This window comes from Neomonachus schauinslandi, chromosome 12 (genome assembly GCF_002201575.2).
Source record: "Neomonachus schauinslandi chromosome 12, ASM220157v2, whole genome shotgun sequence".
Taxonomy (NCBI): Eukaryota; Metazoa; Chordata; class Mammalia; order Carnivora; family Phocidae; genus Neomonachus; species Neomonachus schauinslandi.
Genome location: NC_058414.1, coordinates 89,470,377 through 89,484,490, shown reverse-complemented (window position 1 = coordinate 89,484,490; position 14,114 = coordinate 89,470,377). Strand labels below are relative to the sequence as shown.

The window sequence follows — 14,114 nt, the reverse complement described above, 5'->3', positions numbered from 1 at the left end:
TATTCCTTATATAAGTATATATAATTTATAGCAATACTGCATACATGTAAATAGGGATTATCTATAGCTGAAGAAATTAAATGATTTTCTCGAGGTCATATAACTAGTAAAGGGAGAAAAAAATGTTACGTAGAGAGAACGTGACTATGTATCAGGCACTGTCTCAGGTAGACAGATGCAAACATGGTTTTTGTACTTACAAAGTTTACAGTCTACAAACTAAGATAAAAATTTATTCAAATAATCCTACAAGCACAAATAAAATTGAAATTGTGCAAAAGGCTATGGGAGCTGTCGTGGAGGATTTGATGTAGTCAGACAAGTTAGGGGAGACATTTCTAAAACTTTCGTCTTTGACTTGAGGTCTAAAGGATTATTAGGAGTTAACCAGATAGTGAGGGGTGGAGGAGAGCTTTCCGGGCCAAGTTGTGCTGAGGTCTTCAGGCAGGAGAGGGCATGATGGGGGCGATGTGGCTTGTGGCAATGAGGCAAGAGCAATGAAATCACCTGGGAGTGTGCTGGAAGGTGAGGATGGAGACGGGGGAGGGACTCAGTCCATGAAGGGCTTACAAGTCAGATAAAGGTATGTGGACATGGCCAAAAGAACTCACTAACAGGTTTTAAGCAGGGGAGTGATGTGTTCTGACTTGTCTTCTGAAAAGCTCTCTGTGGCTGCAGGTACGAGACGGATGGCATGGGGGCAGAGTGGATGTGGCAAGATCAGTGAGGCCGCTTGCATTATGCAGTGGTGCTAGTGGAAATGGGAGAAGCTGATGGGTAGACTAGACACATCTCACACTTGGGAGGTAAAATTGGGAGGACTTGAAGGGTGACGGTGGTGAAAGTCGAGGAGGATGGCATGGTGTCCATTTTGTGCGCGTAGTAGGTGACGAGCTAAAAGCCAGCAGAATGGGGCCAATTTTGTTGGTGAAATCATGAATGTGAGCTTGGACGTGGTAAGCCTCTGGTACATTTGAGATGTCAGGAGGGGTTCTGAGGTAGACGGAGAATAGTGTAGATAGATGGTGGAGAAGACTGGGATGGAGATGATATTTGCATCTTGTCACATTTAAGATGATAATAAAAGCTGAAGTTATGGATGGGATTGTGTCAGGAGAGAATAAAGAGATGCGAGAGAGCTGAGTATGGAGCCTTGAGGAACTTAAACTGCCCATGGCATAAAGCGAAGGGTTTATGACCATCATGGAGGCTACAGAGAATTCATGCTTTCAGATGGAGGTGCGAATAGGTAGCACATGACATTGTACCAACGCTGAGAATCAAATAATCTAAATTTGCCAGAAGCTTGAGTGTGAAAATATCTGAAGGAAATCCTTTCCTCTGGCTGAGGTCGGCACTACCTCATAGGCAAGGACAGTAACTTCTCAGTTTGTTCACCATGGTATTTCCTGGCTCATGTAGTTTGAGGACATTTGGCATTAGTTTGTGTGGGTTTTGCCTTGCTTCCCTTTGTTTGGAAGGAGAAAAGGGATTCCAGATCAATGTCTCGAAGTCAATTATTTGGGGAAATCATATACAAAAAGAAAAGCTTCCTTACACACCTAGCCCACTGAATATTTATAGAAACCTGAGCCAATTTGGAATCTCTCTCTCCAATACAGTAGATATTTGAGAAATGGGAAGCAGAGGATAGAAAGAGTGCTCTGGAGCACTTTTCATCTGATAAAGCGAAGTGACAGTTTTCAAGGGTAGAGCCAGAGCTCATGCTCATTTGCATTAAAATTAGTACTTTTTCAAAAGAGGACTTTGTACCAGTTGGTATTCATTTCTAAAGAGTACCCAGGAGTACTTAGAGTCTGTCTTCCAAAATGCTCACAAATGTGTTCTAAACATGATGAATTATTTGAAAAAAAAATTTACTGTTGGATTTTCTGACTGGTATAATGCTTTATTTAGGAATACAGCTTGGCCAAAACACATCCCAGGACATGGCGTGTCATTGTTAGCATCTTCTAACTATGTCCTCTGTACTGAATCAGGAAGTTGGAATGTTTTTGCACACATGCATCATCAACACTTAACACTCCTTCGGTATGTTGAGTATTTTCCACTGGCACATACTTCATTCCTTGCATTCGTGAATCACTTTCCATTAAAGTCCTACTACCATCTCTTTAAACACGTTCTTTCCTTTTATAAATAAAATGCATAAGACTTGTATAAATATATGTAATTTATAGCAATACTATATATGTATCTTTAATCCAATTTAAATCAGATTATCGTTAAAGAGCCTATCAAGTTCACAGACATTTAAATAACTGTCTTTTAATGGAAGATTTTAAAAAGACTAGGACTCTACACTATTGTGTATTTCTAATGAATGTTGTATTTCTTACTCTTCAATAAAAAGCAAAGCAGTGGAAACAAGGAGGATACCAAGTTCCTTTGTCATGACAAGTTTTTAGGAGTCGTTACAGCTAACATAACCTTATCATCCTAATTTTTCCGTGACATAAAATATTTCACCCGTACATGGCCAAGGAATCTGTTAAAGGGTCTATTACAATGTGCTTCCTAACAGCTGTGGGTAGCCTGAGCATTAGCTTTAGCTCCCTTTTCCATCATGTCTAAAACTTCTAATTATTTTATTCTTCCTCAGTGCTCAAGTTTGTGATACTGTGGTTTCTCGCACACGGCATGTTCAACTAGGGCTTAACAGGCTTGAATTGCTTGGTTTAGGTCTGATACTTAATCATGACAAGTTCCCAGCTGATGATCGTGCCACTCATGTTCCCACAGGGCCTGGTTTCAAGCAGCATGTTGATATGCTCTGAGCTCTTCTCAGGGTACCGAAGGCCAACGTCCACCATGCTGTGAACAGTGCTGGGGAGGCCCACAGAGGAAATTGATGCCATGTTGTTTGGAAATAATTACATTTGGAAGTCATCATGTACACAGATTTTTTGTTGTTGTTGTTTAAAGCCATATTTTTGCCCTTTGTCCAGATTTTTGCTATGTTGTTTTGTTTTGATATTTGAAACACATGCCATTGTAAGCAGCTGTATTTTTTTTAATGCCTTTTGCTTTCTGGAGTAGCAATGTCAACTACGACAAAATTTAAAGCAAGCTCTAGGGAAACATCAATTTTTGTGTTCGACACTCAGGGCATTTACAAAAATTACTTTTAATGCAACACTAGTAAAGACTTTAGCAAAAATACTAAAACGAGAGGAAGGAAAATATAGAAAGAACTTGGAAAAAAGAAAAGAAAAGAAGTTCTATTAAATATTTATTGTTATTTCTTTGAGAGAGCTTGGGGATAAGTTTTTTTTTTTTCCTCACTGGGATGTCCTATTTGTATTGCTCCTGTTTTATTCTTAATTTTATCCTTATGGTTATCTTTTCTGCTTAAATACAAGGTTGTTCAGATTATTACTTCTATGTAGGTTAAGCTACCCAATTGGGTTAAGAAAAAATAGTTTTATTCAGCCATTTAATATCTGGCTTTTAAATGATCTCTTGTACTTCTTCATTAATAAACAGAATGGGGGGGGGAATCCCAAGAAAAGCAAACATAATCTGGTTCGTAATCTTACTTGTTCTGCAAGATGAGACTTGCATTCCTGGTTTCTTGTTTGTTTTTCGGGATACCAGACATGGACTGTTCGATCATCTGTTGCATATTCAGAGTAAACATCGCTCGTGTTTTTATACCATCCGCAGGTATAAAGAGCTATAAAACTAAAAAGAATGTTTGAGAGGGATTTTGGAAGAAATGTGCTGAGAAATCATTACTTTTTTCTTGTACGCAGCTCTCTATATAGTCTGGTTGATGTTGAAAGCACCATATTGTATAGTCGTTTAGTGTTTGGGGGTACCCATCATGAAGATATGTATTTGTAGATATGTCTTCCAGGTGTTATGATAGATTTCAGGTGTTTTCTCACCATGACTTCATGTAATTGCTTCCTTCAGAGAAATTGTTTTTAGATGACTGGGATGTGTTGGTGGCAGACATAAAGCTAAAATGTATTGATCCTAACAGCTTTGAGAACACTCTGCAATTTACTGATCAAAGTACAGAATTTTTTCTTCAGTACCACTTGGCTGACGTGAGTTTGATGTCTTCTCTAACAGAGTTCCAAATGCTTTTGAAAGCAGTGGAAAGGTTATGCCTCTGGGCACCATCAAGATATATAAGGTGAAACTTGTGTTTATATGCATGTATGTTTTGTTTGTGTCAATCTTATGTGTGTGCATGTGAGTGTGCATATATGTTTATGTGCCTGTTTTAAGAAGTTGAAGAATTCCTTCTAGAATGCAAATATTTTTTACTTAACATTACTTCTAAACAAAATAATGGAATGATTCATTTTGAATACTCATAGGAGAATGTGTTTGCATATATATTCTATGCAAAAATATACGATGTAGGAGACCATATAAAATGTATTTTTAAAGTATCTTTTATTGGAGATATCACAGAATTCAAGCTTCTGTTGTATTTATCTTTAAACTTTGATATGCTAATGGTTCTTCAAGTAAACTTATCAATATGGTTATTTTTAATCTCTGGCACTGAGATCATGACACTAAAAATTTCCCAAGAGACAGAAAATATGAAGAGCCTATTTGTAAGTAAGCAACAAACTTTATGTCTAAGAAAAAATTTTCTCTCCTGTGGGTAATGCTTTAAATGTCAAGTTTTCACTGTCTATAACACATGTCTTGTTAATTATCATAATGCTTTGGTGAAATTTTTCATTAGACTATAAAAGGTAGTCGTTCTCAAAGTGTGGTTCACATCAGGATCACTGAGAATTTGTAAAAATTCTCAGACCTCACTTCAGACGTACTGATGGGGCCCAACAATCTGCAGGTGATTCTCTATCAGGCTGAAGTTTGAGAACAACTGACCCGTGGCATAATATAATACGGCCCCGGCAAAGATACTCACACTGTCACAAACGTAGACACCTGCTCTATACCCAAAGGCAGTAAGGACAGTAAGACTTACAACGTGAAGAAAATTACTCTAAGGAGAGAGTGAATCATCATGTTTGTCTTTTTTTTTTTTTTTTAAGATTTTGTCTTTATTTATTTGACAGAGAGAGACACAGCGAGAGAGGGAACACAAGCAGGGGGAGTGGGAGAGGGAGAAGCAGGCTTCCCGCCGAGCAGGGAGCCCGTCGCGGGGCTCGACCCCAGGACCTGAGCCGAAGGCAGACGCTTAACGACTGAGCCACCCAGGCGCCCCAATGTTTGTCTTTTTGTACAACTAGTTCACCTATTATCCAGATTTGAACTGGCCACCTCTGTAATCCATTGTAATTCTTCCTGGACACAGACACACAATTTATTCACTAACCCCATCTGTCCCTTATCTTATAATGATGACTTCAAAAAGGATACTCATTCTAAAAAAATCCTTCAATAAAATCTCTGAAGATATGCACATTTCCAGTAAAGGTATAGTTTAAGGATCAGGATGAGCTGCTAGGTAAGTGGTGCAAATCCAGAAGATGGATGCCTTTTTTGCCTCTGTAATTTCTCATGACTTACTGTGTGTTTAGGAAGCCAAAGAACAGATTTTAAGGATGTCACTTATTTAATAAATATCTATATTCCACAACTTACCACATTCTGTTTCTTCAATTTTTGATTGAAAAGGACTGGTATGTGTTATAACATGGAAAATTCTTCCTTTATGATGGCAAGATGTTTCTCCTGTCTCAGTATTTAAAGCCACCTAGTCAGGAATAACATTTGGCAATCCATTGATAGAGTATTCAGTCAACTTCTAAAAAATGAAATGAGAACATTTCACTAGACCAATAAGAAACTAATAGAGAATTGATAGAAAACTCAATTGTTTTTTTTTTTCAGTTGTTTTTTCTAGAAATGATTCTGGTCCAGATAAGAGATAACAATGCACAAGGGTGGATTGTGACATACAGGTAAAATTTAGAAAGTGGACAGATGGTGAAGCATGTTATAAAATTTGCATAGAAAACTAGAATTCACTGAAAATTATTTTCCCCACTGACTACCTTGGTAACTAAAGACTAATAGGGATCTTGGAGCTGTTTAGTGTTTCTGCTTTTTTATTAAAATGCAAGTGTCTCTTGGGATGGCATGCCCCATATCAACTAAAATCATAACAATATTTGTTAACTAGGAACTCATGCTGATGAGCCAAAGAAAATGTCCCGGGGAATGTGGGTAGTTGAGTGGGCAACAAGGAGAGAAAGAGAAGTGCTATGGAAAAAATGGAGGGCATTCGGAAACAAACCACCTATTTCACTATTTCTTGGAGAAACCTGCAATATACTACACTAGAAATTGCTGGCATTTGATGTATGGGATGCTGTATTGGACTCAAACTAAAAAGAATGGTTTATAAAATACAGTGCTTGTACTTTTTTTTTTTTTACCTTGCTTCTCAGAATGAAAAACATTCTGAAGGTCATCCTTTTCTCCTTGTATGATTATTTTTTATTTGACAAAAATCAGTTAATTTGGAGGAGAGCAAAGCTGTATGTCAATGAATTGGTTGCAATCTCATCAGGCAATCAGACGTGAGATCAACACAGCTGTTGGAACAGTAACAGCCAGGAAGATTCTAGTCACAGGCCAGTCAGGAGCACGGGAGCAAAGAGCATTCTTGTCACGTGGGCTGACACCAGCAAAGATTTATTAATATAGTCCTCCAAGAGATACTTAAAATCAGTGCCATGCTTTCAAAGATTATAAAACAGTTTCATAGTAATATGGGTAGGATTTTGGCCGTTCTTAAACCTCTTCCTTCAAAAGCAAGTACTACTTTAAAAAAAAAAGGGCATATAAAATCTAGTCTTGTTACTCTCTGAAGCAACATATACCATATTGCATATCAAGATTTTGTGTATAACATATTTATTTGCATACAGAAATATGTATTTCTATGATACAGTTCATTACTTTATTTATAGAATATGTATATTAAGCATACAGCATATTCCAGAAAGATACATTAAATATGCACACAGTTCATGCTGCAGCGTGCACCCTTTTAAAAGAAGCATATTTAAGAGGCATGGTATCGTATATACATGCTGAAAATACACTTTGCACAATTCATCCAGCTTTGGGTGCTTCCCTAATCTATTTGTAACCAGTGCTGTGGTTGTTGAAAGGTATATCATCAAACTGGGGAAAGGCAACCACCAGTGAACTAAGTAGGAGAAAATAAAAGTAGATTGCATTTCTAAGTATATGTTGCCATCATTTTGAATTTCAGTCTTCCCCAATGTCAGATCTCCAGGATCAAAAAAGCAGTGGAATAGATAAGGAGCAGAAGTATGTGAGACCTCCAGTTTCCACATTCAAATGGGAAAGCTTATCCCATGTGACTTCCTATATTTGTGACTTTGTCCTAACACTTGGGAGCTGATGTTAAATTAATGCAAACTGGTAAAAGAGGAATCATTTCTTTTTTTTTTTTAAGAAATGAACTGGCTTTTTGACATTCTTAATCTCCTCTTCTTATAAGACCACCCTGGAGTATTTACATTATTGCTATGAGGAAAGAAGAAATTCTTGACAGATATTCGCCTTTCCAGTGAAAATAAAGGAGATGAATCAGATTGTTTCTGAAAGATGCTCTCAATGTTTTTGACAGGAAAAGTGGCAGCTCCGATAGAAACTGACCATATCAACTGCAATCATTTTAATGGCCAATTACCAGCAACCTCAATTGACTGGACTCTGTGGCAATCATAATGGGACATGAAGATGTTGGAGACAATGTGCTATGTGCATGGTCTGTTAATTCTGGATATGTCGATGTCCCCCGTGTTCCCAATCTGTGATTTACAAATACACTAGACTCATGGATGACAGTGTGTCTGATACACAATTGGTGAGCATTACCTTTTTGAAACAGGTGAGCAATTTGCATTGATATTCTAATAGTGATACAGGATTATTTTCCCACGTATACAAAGTAAGCTTTAGAATTCCTTAAAATAGACCAGGGTCTCTCGACTTTGGCACTATTGACACTTTGAGCCAAGTAATTCTTAGTTGTGTGTGTGAGGGGGGAGGCTATCTTGTGCACCGTAAGTGGTTTAGCAGCCTCCCTGGCCTCTATCTACCAGATTCCAGTATCTCTCCCCCAAGTTGTGACCACCAAAAATGTCTCCACACATTGTTAAATGTCCCCGGGGGAGCAAAATAGTTCCTGTATGAGAGCCACTGAAATAGACAAACCCAGCAACAGTTAATGCAAACCTTTGAATACAATCTGTGTCTTTCTCATCATCTACTACGTTCAGTATTCTTCCCATTTCTCTGATTCCAGTTGACAAAGCTTCCACGATGTGTCAGTCTATATTCACGTCCTTGCCATAATGCATGACGGTTTCTCTTTCAACAAGGTTGTGGTGGCTACGGCGAAGATCAAGAACAGAAGGAAGGAAGGGAGGATGTAATGGCAATGAAGAGCAAGAGGCTGTTTGATTCATGGTGAGTTGAATTGTTAGAGTGGACCAGAAAAGACACAAATCCAGACTCCTGAATCCTTGAATCCAAAGAGTTCATCCCAACTAAAGCTGAATCTACATCGTAATAGTACAACAAGTTAATAAGTGAAATATTCAGCCAGTCGATTGTTTCATTTATAGCAAACCGAACAGCCCATTGGCTTGATGTCCCTTCCATTCAACTGATTCACTGATTTGAAGAAATAAAATCAAAGTAAATGTGGATTTAAAATTGTAAACATTTACACTGAAGTAACTGTAAAGGAATCTGTATAAACGGATGCTGTATGTTTATACCTAGGAGATTCAGGGGAAATGACTGCAGTTATTCAAACAGGAAGTTATTTTTATAAAGGGTAAGTTACATACAACTATTGTTGGCAATTTGCGTCTTACTAACTGTTCTTTTTTGTTGTTGTTTACCTTGTGCTTTTTTTTAACTTTCAAAATTGCTGAGAGGCCATTGATGAGGCAAGTCACACAAAACAGCTCTAAGGTGCTAAGGCTTAATACTGAAACATTAATCATGCTACTTACATTGATATTACTGGTCAAGAGATCATAAGGCCCATAAATCTAAAATGCAAAATAGGAAATTTGAAGTGAGTTTTATACGTTTGATTTCTATTGACTGGGCCATCTTCAGAAAATCTGATTTTAAGACTACAGCACATATAGTAAGAAAAAAAGTTGAGGGACAGAAATAGCTAAATGTGAATCAATACAATGATGTATTTATCAGGGGCACCAAATAAAAAGTCTCTCCATGGACGAGAGTCTATATAAAGCCACCGTTGGGATAACAGTTCCTGACCTGACTTTTGATGGTCTAGAATCCAAGAGCTCATGAGAAGTGACACAGGGGCCCCTACCCACAATTATCGTTAGCTTTTGCTGACCTCACTTGGCCTCCATTAGTTATCCACTCCGTGTCTGCCACGAGATTCCTGTATTTCTATGGACGGAATTTCAAAGTTAAGAAATTTTAGGGAGAATTGACCATTTGAGGAAGATGGAACGGGTGGTTTCAGGAAATGTTCTTTAATGAACTTTTTCCTTCTCCACTGGGACATAGGATGGCTATAAACAACCTCACTGGACTCCGACTTGAGTATCATTCGCGAGCAGGCATCCAAGAGAAGGTCTTACTCCCTTGGGACCGAAGCAGAAGTCACTGGTGCCATGAGAGTACGTTAATCCTACTTAGGATTCCAAATGAGTAAAGCAGCTTCGTCCTGCTGACAAACGCCAGAAGGTCACGTTTTTCAAGTTTGCATTTCATACACGGGTCAGGCAAATTCCCGTTGAAACAGAATTCTCTCAGCCTTCTATTTGCCTTTTGCAAAATTCGTCTGGCCTCAGTAAACTTTCTCCAACTAAAAATGACTATTCTTTAATTTGACCAAACCTCAGTTTAAAAAATGACTTTGGTTTCTCAAGCATGTTTATGTATTAGGTAGGCTACTCCGTTCACATAAGCTCGTTGAGGAGAAAACCAGGCTGGTGAAAACATTTCACCCAAAGGATCATAAGCCAACTAAATGTTTATAGGCTTTTATACCCCCCAAAGAATGCAAACGACACAGTGGGCAGGGGTGAAAGGCCCACTTTCAAGGCTGTGTCTGGTTCTATTTACTGGAAGTCCTGCAGATTTTTGCCCTTACACAATGTACAACAGGGAAGTACAAAAGCCGATGGTATAATGAGAAAAATAATGATCTGATCTAGTTAGGGTTTTTGTTTGTTTGCTTTCTTTTGATGATGGGAAAAGGGAAAGGTAAGGGGGAAAGAGCATTTATTATGTTGCAATTCTCCAAATAAAGCTGTAACAAAAGAATAATATATGCTTAACACTCTGGAGACCATTTCTACATCCTGTTTTGATTCTTTTTCTTCACTTCTCCATTGTGTGATGTCTATTTCCTTATGTTTAAGTCTCCATGTTAGCTTGTAACTGTGGCATTTCATCCTCGTATGGACACACAGGAACAACAACAACAAAAAAACGGAAAAAAAAAAAAAGGAGCGAGGTTATTCCTCTTGTGCAGAGATAAAATTGTAGATTCAGAAGCCCTTCTTCAAGAGAGTACGAGAAAGCGTAGATTGTCCCTTCAATCCACAACTCCAACATGTCTCTTTCATGGTCTCGTTGCTCCTAAACTGACAGGGTTTATAAGGTGCAGGTTTCTCAAACCAGAGCATCGGCACGACAAAAGTGTCACTGTTAGGCTCCTTAATTGCACATTCCATAATAAGACTATAAAGTGCAATGGCAGAGATTTTTTTAAATGGGGAACTCTTTTATCCCTTCTCTTTTTCCCAAGCTCCCCTCACCACCTGCCTTCTCTACAAAGATGTTTTACCTCGTAGCGCCTATGTTCTTATAATGGCACATAAGAAGATGTTTAAAGGTCTTCTTGAAGGTGGCGTTACAAAGTGCATAGCACGCGGGGTTGATCGTGCTGTTGATGTAACAGAGCCAATAACCAATTGTCCACACTGTGTTGGGGATGCAGGGTGCACAGAAGGTGTTAATGAGCACCATGACATTGTATGGGGCCCAAGTGATGATGAAAGCCAACAGAATAGCCAAGATCGTCCTGGTCACTTTCTTCTCCCGGGAGGGAGGAGGCTTCTTTTTGGCGGGCTGCTTAGTCATCTTCACGATCTTGCGAGCTACAATATTCTGTTTTTCATCTCCGTTCTGACCTGCAGAACCAACGACCTCCACGGTGGTATTAGTTGGGGTACACGAGTCACCTTTTTGGGTCTTGGTGACAATTTTGATGCACGTTTGCTTAGAGTTCTCATCTTTGGAATGGCCCAGGGAAGTGGACACTGTGTTCTCATCCTGGGTGACTTCATCATCTCTCATGTTGGAGGCGACAGCACTGACTGAGGTGGAATCATTGGAGCTCTCTTTCTCCTCTCCCTGGACACAGTTTTCGGTCACCGCATCCCTGGGGGCTTTGCCATTCTGGATTTTGTTGTGCTCCAGGCCATCGTCACTGCCGGCCATGTTGTTGTTGTTTGGCTTCACTATCCTGCCTTGTACCAGACTGGGAGAAACTGGGTCTTGGTTGGCCACAGGCTCCTTCTTGTCCTTCTTTATCCTGCTCTTGCTGGCTCGGGATATGTGCCAGTATAACACGGTCATGATGATCACAGGCAGGTAGAAGGCTGCAATGGCAGTACCGAAGGTGACAGCAGCGTTGGAGAAAAACTGAATGTAGCATTCCCCATCCTCCACAGTCCTCACCCCTACGATGAACTGCCAGAAGAGAATGGCCGGGGCCCAGAGGATAAAGGAGAGGACCCAGGCAGCCGCAATCATCATACCTGCCATTTTCGTGGTCCGCTTGACTGGGTAGGTGAGCGGTTTTGTGACACAGAAGTACCTGTCAAAGCTGATAATGAGCAGATTCATCACTGATGCATTGCTGACCACATAGTCCAGGGCTAGCCAAAGGTCACATACCACAGGTCCCAAAGGCCAGTAGCCAATCACAGTGTAGAGGGTATACAAGTTCATGGAGAAAACACCAATGATGAGGTCAGCACAGGCCAAGCTGAACAAAAAGTAATTGTTGACGGTCTGGAGGTGGCGGTTGACTTTAATGGAGACCATGACCAGAATGTTCCCAATGATGGTCACCAAACTGAGGGATCCAGCCACAAGGACAATAAACACCACTTCAAATGTCTTATAAGGACTGGTCAGAGCCAGGCCATTGTTAGAGGAGTTTGTTGAGTTATTCATTTTGTGTTCTCTAATCAGTAGCCAAGTAGCCAAATACACATTTAAACCTGCAGGGAAACAGAATAAAATTAACAAATACAAACATTGCGTTAAGATATACCAGCTTTCTTCCTTTTGAACCACAGTTTTTTCCTCCAAAATCTTCATTCCTTCCCCTCTATGTTTATTGTGCCTATCTGCCCCAATTCTCCACATAAAAGGTAAAGACATTAACTGGAGGGTTCAAAAAATCCTTTCAGGCTGGCAGTGTATTTGAAGTCTGATAATATTTTGAATATGTCCATATCTAGATATGAATATCTGTCTATCTATCATTAGTCAATTTAACTGAGTATACTAGTTTTTAAAGTTTTTTAAAGATTTTATTTATTTATTTAGAGAGAGCATGAGTGGGAAGGCCAGAGGAAGAGAAGAGAGAGGCTCTCAAGCAGACCCTGGGTTGAGCGCAAAGCCTGATGTGGAGCTCGATCTCATGACCCTGAGCTCGTGACCTGAGCCGAAATCAAGAGTCGGGTGCTTAACTGAGCTACCCAGGTGCCCCTGAGTATACTATTGATGAATTAAACTGAATGAACTAAAGTTACACCTAAGACTTTCCAAAGCATCAAGAGGTTTCTGGTATGTATATAAAAATTAATAAGCCAATGGGAGGAAGAAAGCATAAAACTTAAAATATTGAGTATGTGACTTTTATAGTCAATAGCACCTTTCCAACTGGAAGCTTTAAGCCTTTTTCATAATGATACTGATATTGATACTAACAAAGATAATAATAATTCATTAGCCAATACCCTTCCCCCCCAAAGACTATTTTTTTTCTCTGATCTCCATTTTACACTTAAGAGTTAGCATCACATAGCTAGCATTTCCAATATTCTATGCCCTGCAAAAGAAGCTATTTACTAAATGCATATTGACAATGATTATGTGAATTTTCTGAATGTTTTACTTTTCAAGTCACTACCAAATTTATTATTCTACTGTTCTTCCTGCCAAATCTTTGGTGCAGTCAGGCTAGGATTTATATTTGTTTGTCAGAAGAAGGAACTGAAGCCCAGAAAGAGTCAGTAATTTATATAAGGTCATATATCGAGTCAATCACAGAGGTAAGACTATGAACAAACCTCAGTTTGCTTGAGAATTTACTCATTCACTTTGTCCTCACATACCTACTGAGCAACTTCTCTGTATTAGGCATTTGCTGTAGGCTGGGTATTCAGTGATGATTAAGACAAGATCCCTGCATGGGAAATCTATGTGCTCTGGTGGCAGCCATGGGTTGCCAAAGAAGCAATTATGAAACCTGAGTGTCCTTTCTGCTGCCAAACTCTGCTGAGTTTCAATAAAAACATAATTATCATTTTTCAGACAGTATCACCCAAGTGTAGTGACAGACTGCATATAGGAAGTTCTATTTCAGCTATAGTTACAAATGTGCACAGAGGTCTACTCAGGGATGTTCATTCAGAAATGTTATAGCAAAAAAAAAAAAAACCCTAGAAATATTAAAATGACTCACCGACAGAGGATTGGTTAAATATATTCTGGAATACTCTTACTATGGGATAGTATGCAGCTGTTAAAACAAAGGAGCAGATACATGTGTTCTGGCATTGTTGTGGAAAATTACAGTTAGAAGATGGTATGATCAAAGCAAGACTCATAATATTACAGAATAGAGTTCTATTTAAGCAGAAAGGTGATTACATATATGATACGAATCTGTAGGTCTTGAGGAAACCCTGAAGAGTTTACTCAAGGAAATGATGTTAATGCAGTGCAACTTACCATTTTGCCTTCCAAAAATATATATGAGGTGTCAGTTACTGCGCAGAGAAAAAGGGTCTTACAAAGTGTCATTTACTTTT

At 39.0% G+C, this 14,114-nt stretch overlaps 1 protein-coding gene across 1 annotated transcript; it reads right to left on the bottom strand.

Moving 5' to 3' along the window:
- Window positions 1–10,845: 10,845 nt before the first annotated feature.
- Window positions 10,846–12,246, bottom strand: CHRM2 (cholinergic receptor muscarinic 2). Its single transcript, XM_021692969.1, has one exon. It carries the CDS (start codon window positions 12,244–12,246, stop codon window positions 10,846–10,848), a length of 1,401 nt encoding a protein of 466 aa, XP_021548644.1.
- Window positions 12,247–14,114: the final 1,868 nt, after the last annotated feature.